Source organism: Giraffa tippelskirchi, chromosome 2, assembly GCF_054371585.1.
Source record: "Giraffa tippelskirchi isolate mGirTip1 chromosome 2, T2T-mGirTip1v1.2.pri, whole genome shotgun sequence".
NCBI classification, from domain to species: Eukaryota; Metazoa; Chordata; class Mammalia; order Artiodactyla; family Giraffidae; genus Giraffa; species Giraffa tippelskirchi.
The window spans coordinates 187,323,314-187,338,497 of record NC_137276.1 but is presented as its reverse complement, the minus strand read 5'-3'; the positions used below and the strand labels follow the sequence as shown (position 1 = coordinate 187,338,497).

At 41.0% G+C, this 15,184-nt stretch overlaps 1 protein-coding gene across 1 annotated transcript; it reads right to left on the bottom strand.

The window, feature by feature from the left end:
* Window positions 1–3,151: 3,151 nt before the first annotated feature.
* On the bottom strand, window positions 3,152–8,119 carry RPL24 (ribosomal protein L24). The gene is made up of 6 exons (XM_081572375.1): window positions 8,074–8,119; window positions 7,867–7,942; window positions 7,252–7,362; window positions 4,410–4,546; window positions 3,907–3,970; window positions 3,152–3,276 (listed from the first exon to the last, which is right to left on the bottom strand). Exons 1-6 carry the CDS (start codon window positions 8,076–8,078, stop codon window positions 3,196–3,198), a joined length of 474 nt encoding a protein of 157 aa, XP_081428501.1. The 5' UTR covers window positions 8,079–8,119; the 3' UTR covers window positions 3,152–3,195.
* Window positions 8,120–15,184: the final 7,065 nt, after the last annotated feature.

Sequence of the window (15,184 nt, the reverse complement as noted above, 5' to 3'; positions counted from 1 at the left end):
CCTGATTGGAGCGCAATGGCTTTCTGGCTTAATCTAGCCGACTGAGTGACGTCAGGACTGCGGGCGGACATTTTGGAAGCGGGTAGGCCCTTCCTGGGAGAGCCAAATGGTTTTGAGCAGACATATTAAGTCCTGGCAGTTTCCCTTTTTTTATTTTCCCCTTCTTTCCCTTGCTCTGAGCACGTGTAGGAGCTGCTGGGCAGTTGTTAACCCGGTCTGATACCCCAAGGTGCAAAGGAGTCTCCTCCGTCTGCGTTTTGAGACAACCGAAAACATAAAACACGAGATATTGAGGGCTATAGGCACTGAATATAAGACCAAAGAAAGTCCTTTCACAATGAAATGTAGTTTCCTGTCAAGTGTTAAAAAATTTAAATCCATCCGTGGTAGGAGTTACTGTAGTTTCTAAGTTATTTCTGGTTCCAAACTACCCGTAGATAGTCGATATTTTTCTGCAGTTATCAGCTTATGTAGTGACGATTTTATGCCTATTAAGTCAATAATGTTGGCAAGGAGCGGTGAAGAGGAGCTGCTGCTGCTGCTAAAGTCACTTCAGTCGTGTCCGACTCTGTGACCCCATAGACGGCAGCCCACCAGGCTCCTCCATCCATGGGTTTCTCCAGGCAAGAACACTGGAGTGGGTTGCCATTTCCTTCTCCAATGCATGAAAGTGAAAAGTGAAGTCGCTCAGTCGTCTCCGACTCCTAGCGACCCCATGGACTGCAGCCTACCAGGCTCCTCCATCCATGGGATTTTCCAGGCAAGAGTACTGGAGTGGGGTGCCATTGCCTTCTCCGGAAGAGGAGCTAGTACTGTTTTATTTACAGCTTGGGGAAGAAAAACACTCAGTTTTACACCCAACATATACGGAACGCACCAAAGGCCACGGCGATTCGAACTGCACTTTCCAAGGTGAGGTGTAGGTCCTACGTCAGATTTTTCACTGGGAGACGGGGGCGGTCGCCCTGGTCACCTCTCCGTGGGTTGAGTCTGCCTCGCAGTTAGGAGACTCAGGCCTACGACATGCCAAACCATCCGGGGTCTGCCACTTAGGTGCTTTACTGGAGCCTGAAAACTCCCAGCCAACCCTCTCCTGACCCTTCCTAGATCTGCAGTCGCTGAGTGAGGCGCTGAGCCCTGCGGAGACAGGTGAGGGCCGACTGCAGGTGAAAGCAGTGGGCTCAGAAAGCGGGGTACACTCGGTCTCCAAGGCACTTGCCAATGGGGACTGCAGCAGTTAACAAAGGGCATACTTAAGACATTTGAATATTCTGCCTGTAGCTAGGTGAGCTCCCAGTCCCTGAGGAAAAATACAACTTATCAGGCCTAGGGTTTACTTAGGGCCACTCATTTCAGACCACAGCTAGGAGACGGAGGCATTAGAAGGTCGAGACACATCCCTCCCCAGAATGTATGTCCAAATCCACTCTCCATGGGATATGTATGTTTCAGTGTTTCGCTGTGAAATAGACATCTTTTAAAACTGATGTAAATAGATTAAAATGTTAAGTAATTTCTGGACGGCCAAGAGAAGCCAAGTTAGAAATAGAAATTACCTCTCATGCCAATCACAACCGGAGGTTCTCCTGTGCCTTAGAGCCAATAAAGGTTTTAATAAAATGTTATACAAGTGATCCAGTGGTCTTCCTGAGAAAAGCTAAACTTGCTATCCTATGAGGTGTTTAGAGTTTTGGGTTTCCCTGGTGGCTGTTGGTAGAGAACTTGCCTGCAACACAGGAGAGACCCATGTTGGATCTCTGGGTCGGTAAGATCCTCTGGATAAGGAAATGGTAACCCACTCCAGTATTCTTGCCTGGAGAATTCCATAGACAAGAGGAGCCTGGCAAGCCATAGTTGATGGGGTTCCCACGACTGAGTGACTTAACAGTTTCATTTAGTGTGTATATCCTCCTAAACTTCAAGCTATTCATGACTGAAAGATAATCAGAATAGGGCAGTTCCATTTTAAGACATTTAAGACCAGAAAAGCAATGCTTTAAGGGGACATTTTATTGTGTTCAAAAGTAAGAACATGTAGCTCTGTATTCATGTTGAGTATTTTGATTGACTTTTTCTTAAAATTTCATTTTTAAAAATTACAATAGGGACTTCCCCAGGAGTGAAGTGGTTTAGTCTCAGCCTTCCAATGCTGGGAGTGTGGGTTCCATTCCTGGTCAGGAAGCTAAGATCCCACATGCCACAGGGTGAAGCCAAAAAAAATAAAATTTAACTATTCCTATATATATAAAATCACATTTCTCAAGAGGATGTAGCTTATTTCTTGTTGTATCCTTGCAACTTAACAGGGGTGGTACATTAGATGATCTAATTTTCGTAGATGTGCAAGCCTCTTAACACTAATTATCATTACTATTTTTCATATAACAATTACATAATATAGTAACTTGTAACTTGAACATCAGCAGGCTACAAGACATTTTTGCAATTTTAAGGACAGCTCTGTCAGACTTCCCAGCTCAAGAACTAAGAATACTCAGGAGGTTGCATCCTTGGGTAATTCCATGGCAGTCCAGCAGCAAATTCACTGCTATGGGCCTGGGATTCAATCCCTGGTTGGGAACTAAGATGCTACAAGCATCACAACACAGACCCTTCCTCCCTGCAAAAGTGTAGTCTTCATTTAAGCTTATTTTCTGGAAGCAAGAGCAGATAATACAAGTGCGTTTTAAGGAGTTTTAGCTCAGCTATAAGCTAGTGGTTAAAAGGTGAGATACTAGAGAACCAAAGGCATCCCCAATAATGAAATGTGTCTATGATGGAAAAGGGTAGTTTAAGAAGAAAACCCATTAAAAACGCTTACTTTTTGCAAACAGAAGTGATAGAAAAAAAAAACCAAACGCATCTTTTAGCAATCAACCTGGACTGCAATCTATACAACAAAATGCAGTCTAATACATAATGCAACATAATGTGTCATGTATCCTTACAGCCTCAGGTGAGTAAGGATACAGATCTTATTTACAGATGAATATTTAACATCTCTCCATCTAAGAGACTTATATTAGGAGTTAGTAGGAGGCATGATTCTTGAGAAATTAACTCTTTAAAGAATACTTAGCTCTTAAATTCTTAACTGCTACTACTGTGTAGGCCAAACATGCCTGCTTTAAGAGTAAAAATTCCACCACAGTCTAGTTATAATCAGATCTTTATTTAAAAATCCAATCTGCCAACTTAGCGTTTTCCACCAACTCGAGGAGCAGAAACCTTCACAGGCTTCACAATCTTTTGCTTAGGTGCTGCCTTTGTGGGAGCCTGTAAAAAGAGAACATGTTATGTGGCATTGTTCCATGTGAGTTTTTCTTTTCTTTCAATCACTGCTCTTATGCCCATATTGTTTGTATCCTAGATTGCTTTCCTACCTAATTATTTGTGTTCCTAGTATAAAGAACTCCCCTCAAAAGTTAAAATTCTACCTTTATATGAAATACGAATGAAAGCCAAAGAGGTAAGACTGAAGTAACTGAGATACAACTAGATGCAGTGTGGGCTCCTGAATTATATCCTAAGAACAGAAAAAGGTCCAATGCTAATTTTCTGGTTTTGAAATTTTTATTATGGTTATCTAAATGGTTTAGCACTGATAAAAACTGAGTAAATTCTGTACAATTACAGAAAATTTTTACTGAAAATGTAGAATTATCTCAAAATAAACTTTATTTCCCTTTCTCTCGTTTCTATATAGCACTTGCAGACTCATTTAAGGCTCTAGCAAAGGACCTCTTTGGAGTCTTGAATCACTCACCCAAAAACCAATCATGGACATCATTTCCATTAAAGCCTTACACTAAATTCCTTTAAAAAGTTTTCATTTACCACAATTTGGGTTAAAAATAAATCCTCCTGTTGCTCTAAATGAGAAATCTTAGCCAATCCGACAATTACCTTTGCAGCAGCCATTGCTGTCTTTTTAGATGCTTGCTTAGCCTTTTTTGCTTCCTTGGCAGCCCTGTGGAATTAAAATAACAAGCAAAAAGCTCTTTACTCCTTAAGGGTACAGGTTATTAACAAAAGGCTAGTGTTTGGGGAAAGTAGAAATAACATATTCCTTCACCATCTGCAGTTATTTGTATGATAAATCCAAAGAATTTATTAACAAATGTGATTAACCACCACATCAACTTAACATTAGAAACTATATATATATAGTACCTTTATAATTGCATACAGAATTTCAACAAATTATTTAGACTTATAGTATAAACTTCTGTATTATTAAACACAAACATTTACAACTGGCAATCCCTATAAAGATTCAAGTATCACAACACAAAATAACATCAGATTAAGATTCTACTCTGAAAAAAAAAAAGATTCTACTCTGTAAACCCATACATAACCTAAATTCCATGTCAATAACTGAAATGGCTCTTAGTGAGATTTCTTACCTGATAGCTTGTTCTCGTTGAGCCTTCCTAACTTCAGGTTTCTGATTCCTCTTGGCCATTATATCAGCAAGAGAGGCACCAGTTATGGCCCTCTGGAATTTGACTGCACGGCGAGTTCTTTTCTTTTGAATTTCTTCCTACAGAAAAAGATGGTAAGCATGCTTAGAAATCTTACTTCATGAATGTGGGGGAGAAATGAAATGTCAGGAGGCAAAGGAGCTCTCCCTTGGACCTTTTGCACTAATCCCATTAATGGGGACTCTGCCCTCATGACTGTTTCACCTCCCAAAGGTCCCACCTCCTAACCATCACCTTGGAGGTCAAGTTTTCAACATATGAATTTTGGGGAGAACACAATTCAGACCACAGGAATATTCAACCAGGGAGTTCCCTGGTTGCCTAGTGGTTAGGACTTTGAGCTTTCACTGCCAGTGGCTCAGGTTTAATCCCTGGTTAGGAAACTGACATTCCACATGCTGCACAGCACCTCCAAAAAAAAAAAAAAAAAACACCTCCCAAAACAGTTCATGCAATTATTTGAAATGAGATATACAAACATATTTGTAAAGCATCTATATATAAAATACTACAATATGCAGGTAAATTTTCCAATTATAAATTGGTTAAACCATCTGTTACAAATCTTGACCATTATTTACTACTTTATTTAAAAAGACAAAGTTAACTCTAAGAAAATTAACTAAACAGTACTTTAAAAGCAATTTTAGTATGATTGTTCATAATAAACAACATGCTTTTGGAAAAAAAATTAACCCCAAACTCTGATTTCTTTTTACTCAAAGTACTGACACGGGGAGAAATAGTCAAGTTAGAAAACTGATTAAGACAGGAAAGCCACCAAATGTTAAGGAATGTCTGAGTATCAACATAATTCAAACATTTGCTGAAGATTCTGTATTAGAAATCTATAATACAATGCTTATGAGAAGAAAGAGCTTAAGTCCAAGGAAAAAAAATATACTTGAACTGTTTATTAAGGCAAGGATATGCAAAATATCTTAAAATACTTAATGGGACATATGAAGAAACGAGGACACATTTGTGGTTAGCCAAATGCTCACTTTAAACTTTTTATCAAGATGAAATCTTACTGGATAAAATGCTAGTATTTACCTGTTTATAATTTCTCAAATCCACTTAAAAATATTTTTTCTTATTGTGGTAAAATATGCACAACATTAAGTTGATCATTCTAAAGTATTTTTAAGGGTATAATTCAGTGGCATTAGGTAACTTTGCAGAGTTGTGCAAACACCACTTCTGTCTCAAGCACTTTTTCACAATACAAACCAAACTGCACCCATTAAATAAGGGCTTCCCAGGTGCCTAGTGGAAAAGAACCCGCCTGCCAATGCAGGAGACATAAGAGACACACAGGTTCCATCCCTGAACGGGAGTAGGGGCACGGAAACCCATTCCAGTATTCATGCCTGGAGAATCCCACGGACAGAGGAGCCTGGTGGGCTACTGTCCACAGAGTTGCAAAGAGATGTGACTGAAGCAACAGACACAAATGAAGCGCCCTAGTATGCATACATCACATTTTATTATCCATTCATCCACTGATGGGACATTTGATTTGTTTCCATTATAATAGAGCTACAAACATCAGTGTACATCTGTTCAAATCCCTGCCTATAATCCTCTCGAATATATACAGTCCTAGAACTGGAACTGCTGGATCATATGATGGTAATTCTCTAACTTTTTGAGAAACTGCCAAACCACTTTCCACAGTGCCTGCACCACCTTCATTCAGCAATGCACAGGGTTCCAATTTCTCCACACCAACACCAATATTTGTAATTCCTCCCACCACCCCTCCCCGTTTGGATAAGGGCCATCCTAATCCTAATGTCACATTCACGGGTTTTTTTAAAAATACTGTGTTAGACTTTGTTGTTGTTGTTGACTGTCTGTGTCTGCCTCTACAACCCCATGAACTGTAACCAGCCATGCTCCTCAATGGACTTCTCCAGCCTTTTTTCCATCTCCACACTTTTTCCCCCACATTCACTTTTAATTTAGAATTCTCCTTTCCTCTGAATTCCCATAATAATTTTCTTGCCATGGCACTCAAACTTTTTCTTAAAAATCTCTTTCATCAACCTAAAAGACCACTCCAAAAAACACATACAGAACTTCCCTGGTGGTAAAGTGGTTAAGAATCCACTACCAATGCAGGGGACACAGGTTCCATTCTTGGCCCAGGAAGACTCCACCTGCCTGGAGCAACTAAGCTGGTGAGACACAACTACTGAGCCCACAGGACTAGAACCTGCGTTCCCCAAGGAGAAGCCACTCCAACCCCCACCCCGCACCGCAACTAGAGAAAGCCAAAGAGCAGCAACAAAGAGTCAGAGTGGCTATAAATTAAAAACACATCCAGTCTTAAGAACAAACTAATATGCTGGAAGACTTCACGATATGATACCTACATTAGGAATAATTCTATAAGCATTATAACCGATAACAAGTTTCCGTAAGAACTATTTAGTTTCCACTCAAACATCTTAAACACTTCCGTGGTGCCCTATAACTCACGTGAGCTTTATTATTTACTAACTCTGGAAAGGGGATGCTGTCAAATTTCAACTCAGTTTTTACTGTGGGGATGCTGTCAAATTTCAACTCAGTTTTTACTGTGAGCTGAAGATACGAGGCAACCCTTACATCAACCAGTCTCACTTCACTGTTTGATGCTCAACAGTTTTAGAGTATTTTCACATACGTCTCATTTAATTAGTTTTATAAAGCAGCAACTGACGCTCAAGAGTTTTTAGCACTTTAGAACAACATTAACAAAGTGCGTTTCACTTACCGACTGTCCCTTTTTGTGTTTTCTTCTGTAGAGGACAGTCCAGTTGATCTGACGAGGATTCCTCTTGGAAAGGAATGCAGACTCACATTTTGCATTAAGAAACTGGAAAACCTGTCATGACAAGTTCAAAGTAGAAGCCTGAGCTTGAAATTATTAGTAAATCAATATTCTAGTGATATCCTCTCATTTTACAAAATTGAAACCCATGCAGACTAAAAGGCTTGTGTCACAGAACTGGCAAGAAACCGTCTCTGCGTTTGGGCCTGTCTTTTCCCGAGAGGAGACAAATCTACGTTCATACTGAGGGGTAGGGTATCAAATTCTGGGAGGGATCCTGCCTCTCCTGAGTTGGACCTGATATCCAGAAAATAGCCAGATACCTCGCTGGCCCACTGCTGTTACACTGGAACATTAAAATTATACAAGCTCCTAACTTCCGACCTGATCAAGCTCAAGACTGATTCACTTAGAGGCTTCTGACTAATACTGCACACAGGGTCCCGGTTCAAGCTTTTCAGGCACCAGCAGTGACGTGGTAAAGGACCCGGCTTAGACCGAATGAGACCAGTCTTTCTTTAGAAGTACACGGTACGTTTAGCCCACGCGGCCGTTCACCTTCCCGTCGGTCCGGGCGTAGCGCCTCCCGTGTCCTGGGTAGATCTTGTACCCGCTGAAACTGCACAGCTCGACCCTGTAACGAAAAGCGAAAGCCCCTTAGATGGGATAGCGGGTATCTTCGGCAAAGAGAGGCCATGGCTGGGATGCCGGAGAGGCGCTCAGAGCGAAGATGGAAGAGGATTGGGATGCAGGGCTCCTGCTTACTTCATGGCTGCTAGCGCTGGGGAGAAGGAAAGATGGCGAAAAGAAGGAAAGGATTATGGGAAGAGGCCTTATAAGGTCGTAGGAAGGCGATCTCCTCCCACAATTCTTTTCCCTAACCCCGGCCCTCTGTGATGACGTCACGTCGCCTGGGCCACAAGTCTAGACTTCCCCAGCTGCTGCCCGCTTCTCCTGGAATAATTGCGCTAGAGGCTATCGAGCCTTTGCAGGCAAAGTGGGAAGGACAGTCAAGCAGGTAGGCAGGCAGGCAGTTGGTTTGAGTAATTCTAAGAGCCATGTCCTACTGCAGGAAATGTGAACTGCAGACAACTTGCCTTTCTCCTCTACTTCTCATAGTTTAATGATGCACAGATGAATGCCCTGCAGGTAAAATCTAAAATCTCATTTTGACAGCACTCGTGCTAAAGCATTTGCATACATCGATTTCTTCAGTTTACTTAGTCTCTATTAAGTAGCGCCGAAGTATCGCGAACTGATGACTGCCAGGAGTGGAGGAGTTCATTTGCTTGGCTGCCACCTTTTGGGGGTGGAGAGGTGGATTCGCCTCCGGTGGTTGCTAAGAAAACCTTGTCTGGTGAAGTCACCTCTCTCTGCCCAGGCCCACCAGGAGGGCCAGTGCCTGGATTACTTGAACGCTTTGTGATGCTAGACATTTCAGCATTTTATTTGTTGTTGTTCAGTCGCTCAGTGATATCTAACTCTTTACAACCCCATTGAATGCAGCATGCTAGGCTTCCTTGTCCTTCACTATCAACCAGAGCTTGCTCAAACTAATGTCCATAGAGTCGGTCGTGCCATCCAACCATCTCATCCTCTGCCATCCCCTACTCCTCCTGCCATCAATCTGTCCCAGCATCTGAGTCTTTTCCATTGAGTCAGCTCTTTCCATCAGGTGGCCAAAGTATTGGAGCTTCAGTTCCAGCCTCAGTCCTTCCAATGAATATTCTGGACTGATTTCCTTTTGGATTGACTGGTGTGATCTCCCTTGCAGTCCAAGGGACTCTCAAGAGTCTTCTCCAACACCACAGTTCAAAAGCATCAATTCTTCAGTGCTCAGCCTTGACAGTCATACATGACTACTAGAAAAACCATAGCTTTGTCTATACAGACATTTGTCAGCAAAGTGATCTCTCTGCTTTTTAAAACGCTGTCTAGGTTGCTCATAGCTTTCCTTCCAAGAAGCATATGTCTTTTAATTTCATGGTTGCAGTCACCATCTGCAGTGATTTTGGAGCTCAGTAAAAGAAAATCACTGTTTCCATTGTTTCCCCATCTATTTGCCTTGAAGTAATAGGACCGGATGCCATGATCTTAGTTTTTTGAATGTTGAGTTTTAAGCCAGCTTTTTTTACTCCCCTTTCACCTTCAACCAGAGGCTCTTTAGTTCCTCTTCGCTTCCTGCCATAAGGGTTGTGTCATCTGCATATCTGAGGTTATTGTTATTTCTCCCTGCAATCTTGATTCCAGCTTGTGCTTCACCCAGTCTGGTATTTCGCATGATATACTCTGCAAGTAAGTTAAATAAGCAGTGAAATGAATGCAACTGTGAAATGAGTGCAGTTGTGTGATAGATTGAACATTCTTTGGCATTGCCTTTCTTTGGGACTGGAATGAAAACTGACCTTTTGCAGTCCTGTGGCCACTGCTCAGTTTTCCAAATTTGCTGACATATTTAGTGCAGCACTGTAACAGCGTCATCTTTTAGGATTTGAAACAGCTCAGCTAGAATTCCATTACCTCTACTAGCTTTGTTCGTAGTGATGCTTCCAAAGGCCCACTTGACTTCACACTCCAAGATGTCTAACTCTAGGTGAGTGATCACACCATCACTGGGTCATGAAGATCTTTTTGTATAGTTCTTCTGTATATTCTTGCCACCTCTTAATATCTTCTGCTTCTGTTAGATCCATACCATTTCTGTCCTTTATTGTGCTCATCTTTGCATGAAATGTTCCCTTGGTATCTCTAATTTTCTTGAAGAGATCTCTAGTCTTTCCCATTCTATTGTTTTCCTCTATGTCTTTGCACTGTTTCTTAGGAAGGCTTTCTTGCCATTCTCTCCTTGCCATTCTTTGGAACTCTGCATTCAGATGGGTGTATCTTTCCTTTTTTCCTTTGCCTTTTGCTTCTCTTTTCTCAGCTATTTGTAGGGCCTCCTCAGAAAACCATTGTGCCTTTTTGCATTTCTTTTTCTTGTGGATGGTTTTGATCACCACCTCCTGTACAATGATATGAACCTCCATCCATAGTTCTTCAGGCACTCTGACTATCACATCTAATTCTTTGAATCTATTTGTCACTTCCACTGTATAATTTAGGTCATACTTGAATGGCCTAGTGGTTTTCCCTACTTTCTTCAATTTAAGTCTGAATTTTGCAATAAGGAGTTCATGATCTGAACCACAGTCAGCTCCCAGTCTTGTTTTTGCTGACTGTATAGAGCTTCTCCATCTTTGGCTGAAAGGGATATAACCAATCTGATTTCAGTATTGACCATCCGGTGATGTCCACGTGTAGAGTCTTCTCTTGGGTTGTTGGAAGAGGTTGTTTGGTATGACCAGTGCATTCTCTTGGCAAAACTCTGTTAATCTTTGCTTCATTTTGTACTCCAAGGCTATAGTCCAGCATTTGATAGAGAGTGGCAAAAGTCAATCTGTGAATTGTGTAGGAGACAATGCTTGACTAGAAAAGAAATACAATGATTGATTTATGCTGCTAGTTGGAGCTCAGTGCAGGTTGCTCCAAACTATGCCTCAATAACATACGGGTTAGTTTGAATTCAGGTTACTTGAAAACTAGTAGGTGCAAGAAGGTTACTTTGAGCTTCCTGTCTATCCCCCTGAAGGCAGGAAATAAAACTCTCATACTTTCTTGCTGTACAGTAGCAAAGGTAGGCTGCTGCTGCTGCTGCTAAGTCACTTCAGTCGTGTCCGACTCTATGCGACCCCATAGATGGCAGCCCACCAGGCTCCCCCGTCCCTGGGATTCTCCAGGCAAGAACACTGGAGTGGGTTGCCATTTCCTTCTCCAATGCAAGAAAGTGAAAAGTAAAAGTGAAGTTGCTTAGTCGTGTCCGACTCTTAGCGACCCTAGGGACTGCAACCTAGCAAAGGTAGGAAGACATCATTATTACCAGAGACAGGTAATTCATGGCAGAGAAGTTAGCATAAGCAGACTTTGATATTTCTTTACTAATTTACTACTCAAAGCCCAAGCTTTGCTTAAATTCCTTACTAATTTTTATTGTTCCTTTGTCTAAAAAATATAAAAGCTGTCTGCTTTGGCCACTTCTTACTTAGGACTTAACTCTATGTGAGACCTCTGTGCACATGAATTAAACTTGTTTCTTTTTCTCCTATTTATCTGTTGTGTGTTAATTTTATTATTAGTTCAGCCACAAGAAGTCAGAATGGGTAAAGTAGGAAATTTACCTCTCCTGGACACTCTGTATAAGCAACTCACCCTAAAAAGGTGGTAGAAGAGATATGGAAAGTCCAGCAAGGTTGCTGACTAATATTAAGAAAGTGGCACATCTGTTGGAAACTTTCTCAGGAATGAATTAACAGAGATCTGAATAGAATTAAAGAGCTAAAGTAAAGAGAAGGACTTTGACAGCCTGACCAATTCTGACCAGCTGTTGAGAATACCTGGTATACTTAGATGAATTTTTCTAAATAGACTGAGGGTAGAAGGATAACTTGAGTGCAGCATCCTAAAAGATTATGCTATTAAAGTGCTACACTCAATATGTCAGCAAATCTGGAAAACACAGCAGTGGCCACAGGACTAGAAAGGGTCAATTTTCATTCCAATCTCAAAGAAAGGCAATGCCAAAGAATGTTCAAACTACCACACAATTGTCCTCATCTCTCACGCTGGCAAAGTAATGCTCAAACTTCTCCAAGCCGGGCTTCAACAGTGCGTGAACTGTGAACTTCCAGATGTTCAAGCTTGATTTAGAAAAGGCAGAGGAACCAGAGATCAAATTGCCAACATCCACTGGATCATCAAAAAAGCAAGAGAGTTCCAGAAAAACATCTGCTTTATTGACTATGCCAAAGCCTTTGACTGCGTGGATCACAACACGCTGTGGAAAATTCTTCAAGAGATGGGAATACCAGACCACCTGTGATGCCTCCTGAGAAATCTGTATGCAGGTCAAGAAGCAACAGTTAGAACTTTACATGGAACAACAGACTGGTTCCAAATCGGGAAAGGAATATATCAAGGCTGTATATTGTCACCCTGCTTATTTAACTTATATGCAGAGTACATCATGAGAAATGCTGGGCTGGATGAAGCCCAAGCTGGAATCAAGATTGCTGAGAGAAATATAAATAACCTCAGATATGCAGATGACACCATGCTTATGGCAGAAAGCGAGGAGGAACTAAAGGGCCTCTTGATGAAAGTGAAAGAGGAGAGTAAAAAAGTTGGTTTAAAACTCAACATTCAGAAAACTAAGATCATGGTATCCTGTCCCATCACTTCATGGCATAGATGGGGAAACAATGGAAACAGTGACAGACTTTATTATCTTGGGCTCCAAAATCACAGCAGATAGTGATTGCAGCCATGAAATTCAAAGACACTTACTCCTTGGAAGGAGTGTTATGACCAACCTAGACAGCATATTAAAAAGCAGAGACATTACTTTGCCAACAAAGGTCCGTCTAGTCAAAGCTATGGTTTTTCCAGTAGTCACGTATGGATGTGAGAGTTGGACCATAAAGAAAGCTGAGGGCCAAAGAATTGATGCTTTTGAACTGTGGTGTTGGAGAAGACTCTTGAGAGTCCATTGGACTGCAAGAAAACCCAACCAGTCCATCCTAAAGGAGATCAGTCCTGGGTGTTCATTGGAAGGACTGATGCTGAAGCTGAAACTCCAATACTTTGGCCACCTGATGGGAAGAACTGACTCACTGGAAAAGACCCTGATGCTGGGAAAGATTGAAGGCAGGAGGAGAAGGGGGTGACAGAGAATGAAATGGTTGGATCGCATCACCGACTCAGTGGACATGTGTTTGAGTAAACTCCGGAGTTGATGATGGACAGGGAAGGCCTGGCGTGCTGCGGTCCATGGGGACACAAAGAGTGGGACACAACTGAGTGACTTAACTGAAGTCACAGGGAAATTTATGAAACATATTACATGAAAATACTAGTCCCAAATCCATGTACAGTATATATCCGTTTTTGTTAAAAAAAATACAGAGGCTGGGAGTCTAGTGGAGAAAAATAGTTTAGAAGGAAACACACTGACATATTACCAGTGAGTATCTCTGGGTAAGGGAATTATGGAAGATTTTTATATTTACTTTTTGCTTGCCTGCATTTTCTAAGATTTTCACAGTAACTTTTTTTTCTTTAAAGCTGATACATGCTACATTGTTTTAAAATAGAAAATATATCCTGAAGGACAAAGAGAACATCTAAAGATATATTTAAGACTCCTTTGGAGGTTATTTTTTGCAAACTTTTGAAAACTTTTGTAACATTCCAAGCTCAAACAACTATGTAGGAAAGCTATTCCGATAATTACTATAGCTAGATCACTTATATCAGCAACACTGGCATATGCCATATATGAGAGACACATAATTTACTGTTACTCTGAATTTTCTTTCTCTTCAGAGAAATTTTTTTCTGAATTGGCCAAATTTTTCCTATCTCTGGTTGATGTCAGTGGAACCCCAAATGAGGTGGACCGTCATATATAATTACAGAATGAAGACTTCAGTATTTAATATCTTGTTGGAAGTTGAATACTTCTCTCCCCCCTTTATTAGTCAGGGTTCTCCATGTGCACAAATATAGGAAGAGGTTTCTTTTAAGGAACTGGCTCACGTGATTATGAAGGCTAGGGTTTACAAAATGGGCAGGGTTGGCGGGCAGGTTGGACACCGTGCAAGGAGCCAGTGTTGCAGTTCAAGTCCAGAGCCTGTCTGCCTGAGAATTCCATGCTCTTCCTGGGAGGCCAGTCTTTTGTTCTAGCTATTTAGCTCTTCAGCTGACTGGATGAGGCTGACCCACGTTATGGAGGACAATCTGCTTTACTTAAAGCCTGCCAGTTTAAATATAAATCTTATCCCAAAACACTCACAGAAGGCATCCAAAATACTGTTTGATCATCTATCTGGGCACTATGGCCCAGCCAAGTTGACACATAAAATTAACAATTACACCACTTTTTTAAAAAAATGAATTAAGTTGGGAGGGAGGGATAGAAAGTAAAACTACCACTCTTATAGAAATGAACTTTTTGAGCTTTTAAGACCTTAGTCTTCCAAGTATAAATTAAAATTAGATTTTATTTAAACATTTGCTTAATTTTCAACTGGAAATATGATAAATCATTTACATAGGTTTCACTGCCTTTTAGAAGCACTTCAAAAGAGATGATTAAATAAAACTGTCAAGGATTCCTTTATTTAAGAAAAAAATTTTTTTTAAGTTTATTATTCTTTTAAGGAAAAGTCAGCTTCTTCCCACTTTGGTAAAGGCACCTGAAAACTATATCACAGTGACTTTATATTTGAAATTTATTTATACTTTCACCTCTTCTTTTTCTCAGATTTTAGCTGATATGTTATATGGGAGGAATAAAAGTATTTAGTATCTCATCATCAGATGGCGAACTCTTCTACATTATTTTGGCCCTGATATTTCATGCTATTTAGGACTGATGCTTTAAGACTGCTCTGATAGCCTTCCTGTAATCTCACTGCTTTGGAGAATAGTGGGCTGGCAATCATTCACTGGTTCTGAAACCATGTAAATCAGATTGGGACTTGAACCCATGGTCTTTTAACTAAGATCACACCTGGTCTCAGGACATAATGAACCTCAGGTTCTTGATGTCTCATTGCATAAAGAATTTAGTGAGAGACAATGCTATGCTATGCTAAGTCGCTTCAGTCGTGTCCGACTCTGTGCGACCCCATAGACGGCAGCTCACCAGGCTCCGCCGTCCCTACGATTCTCCAGGCAAGAATACTGGAGTGGGTTGCCATTTCTTTCTCCAGTGCATGAAAGGGAAAAGTGAAAGTGAAGTCGCTCAGTCGTGTCCGACTCTTAGTGACCCCATGGACTG

What these genes read in the sequence shown, in the direction of transcription:
- RPL24 (XM_081572375.1), bottom strand. An exon ending in AACACAAAAAGGGACAGTCG is followed by an intron (nt 4,547 to 7,251) that starts GTAAGTGAAACG and finishes CTTTTTCTGTAG; the next exon opens with GAAGAAATTCAAAAGAAAAG. An exon ending in CAACGAGAACAAGCTATCAG is followed by an intron (nt 3,971 to 4,409) that starts GTAAGAAATCTC and finishes TTAATTCCACAG; the next exon opens with GGCTGCCAAGGAAGCAAAAA.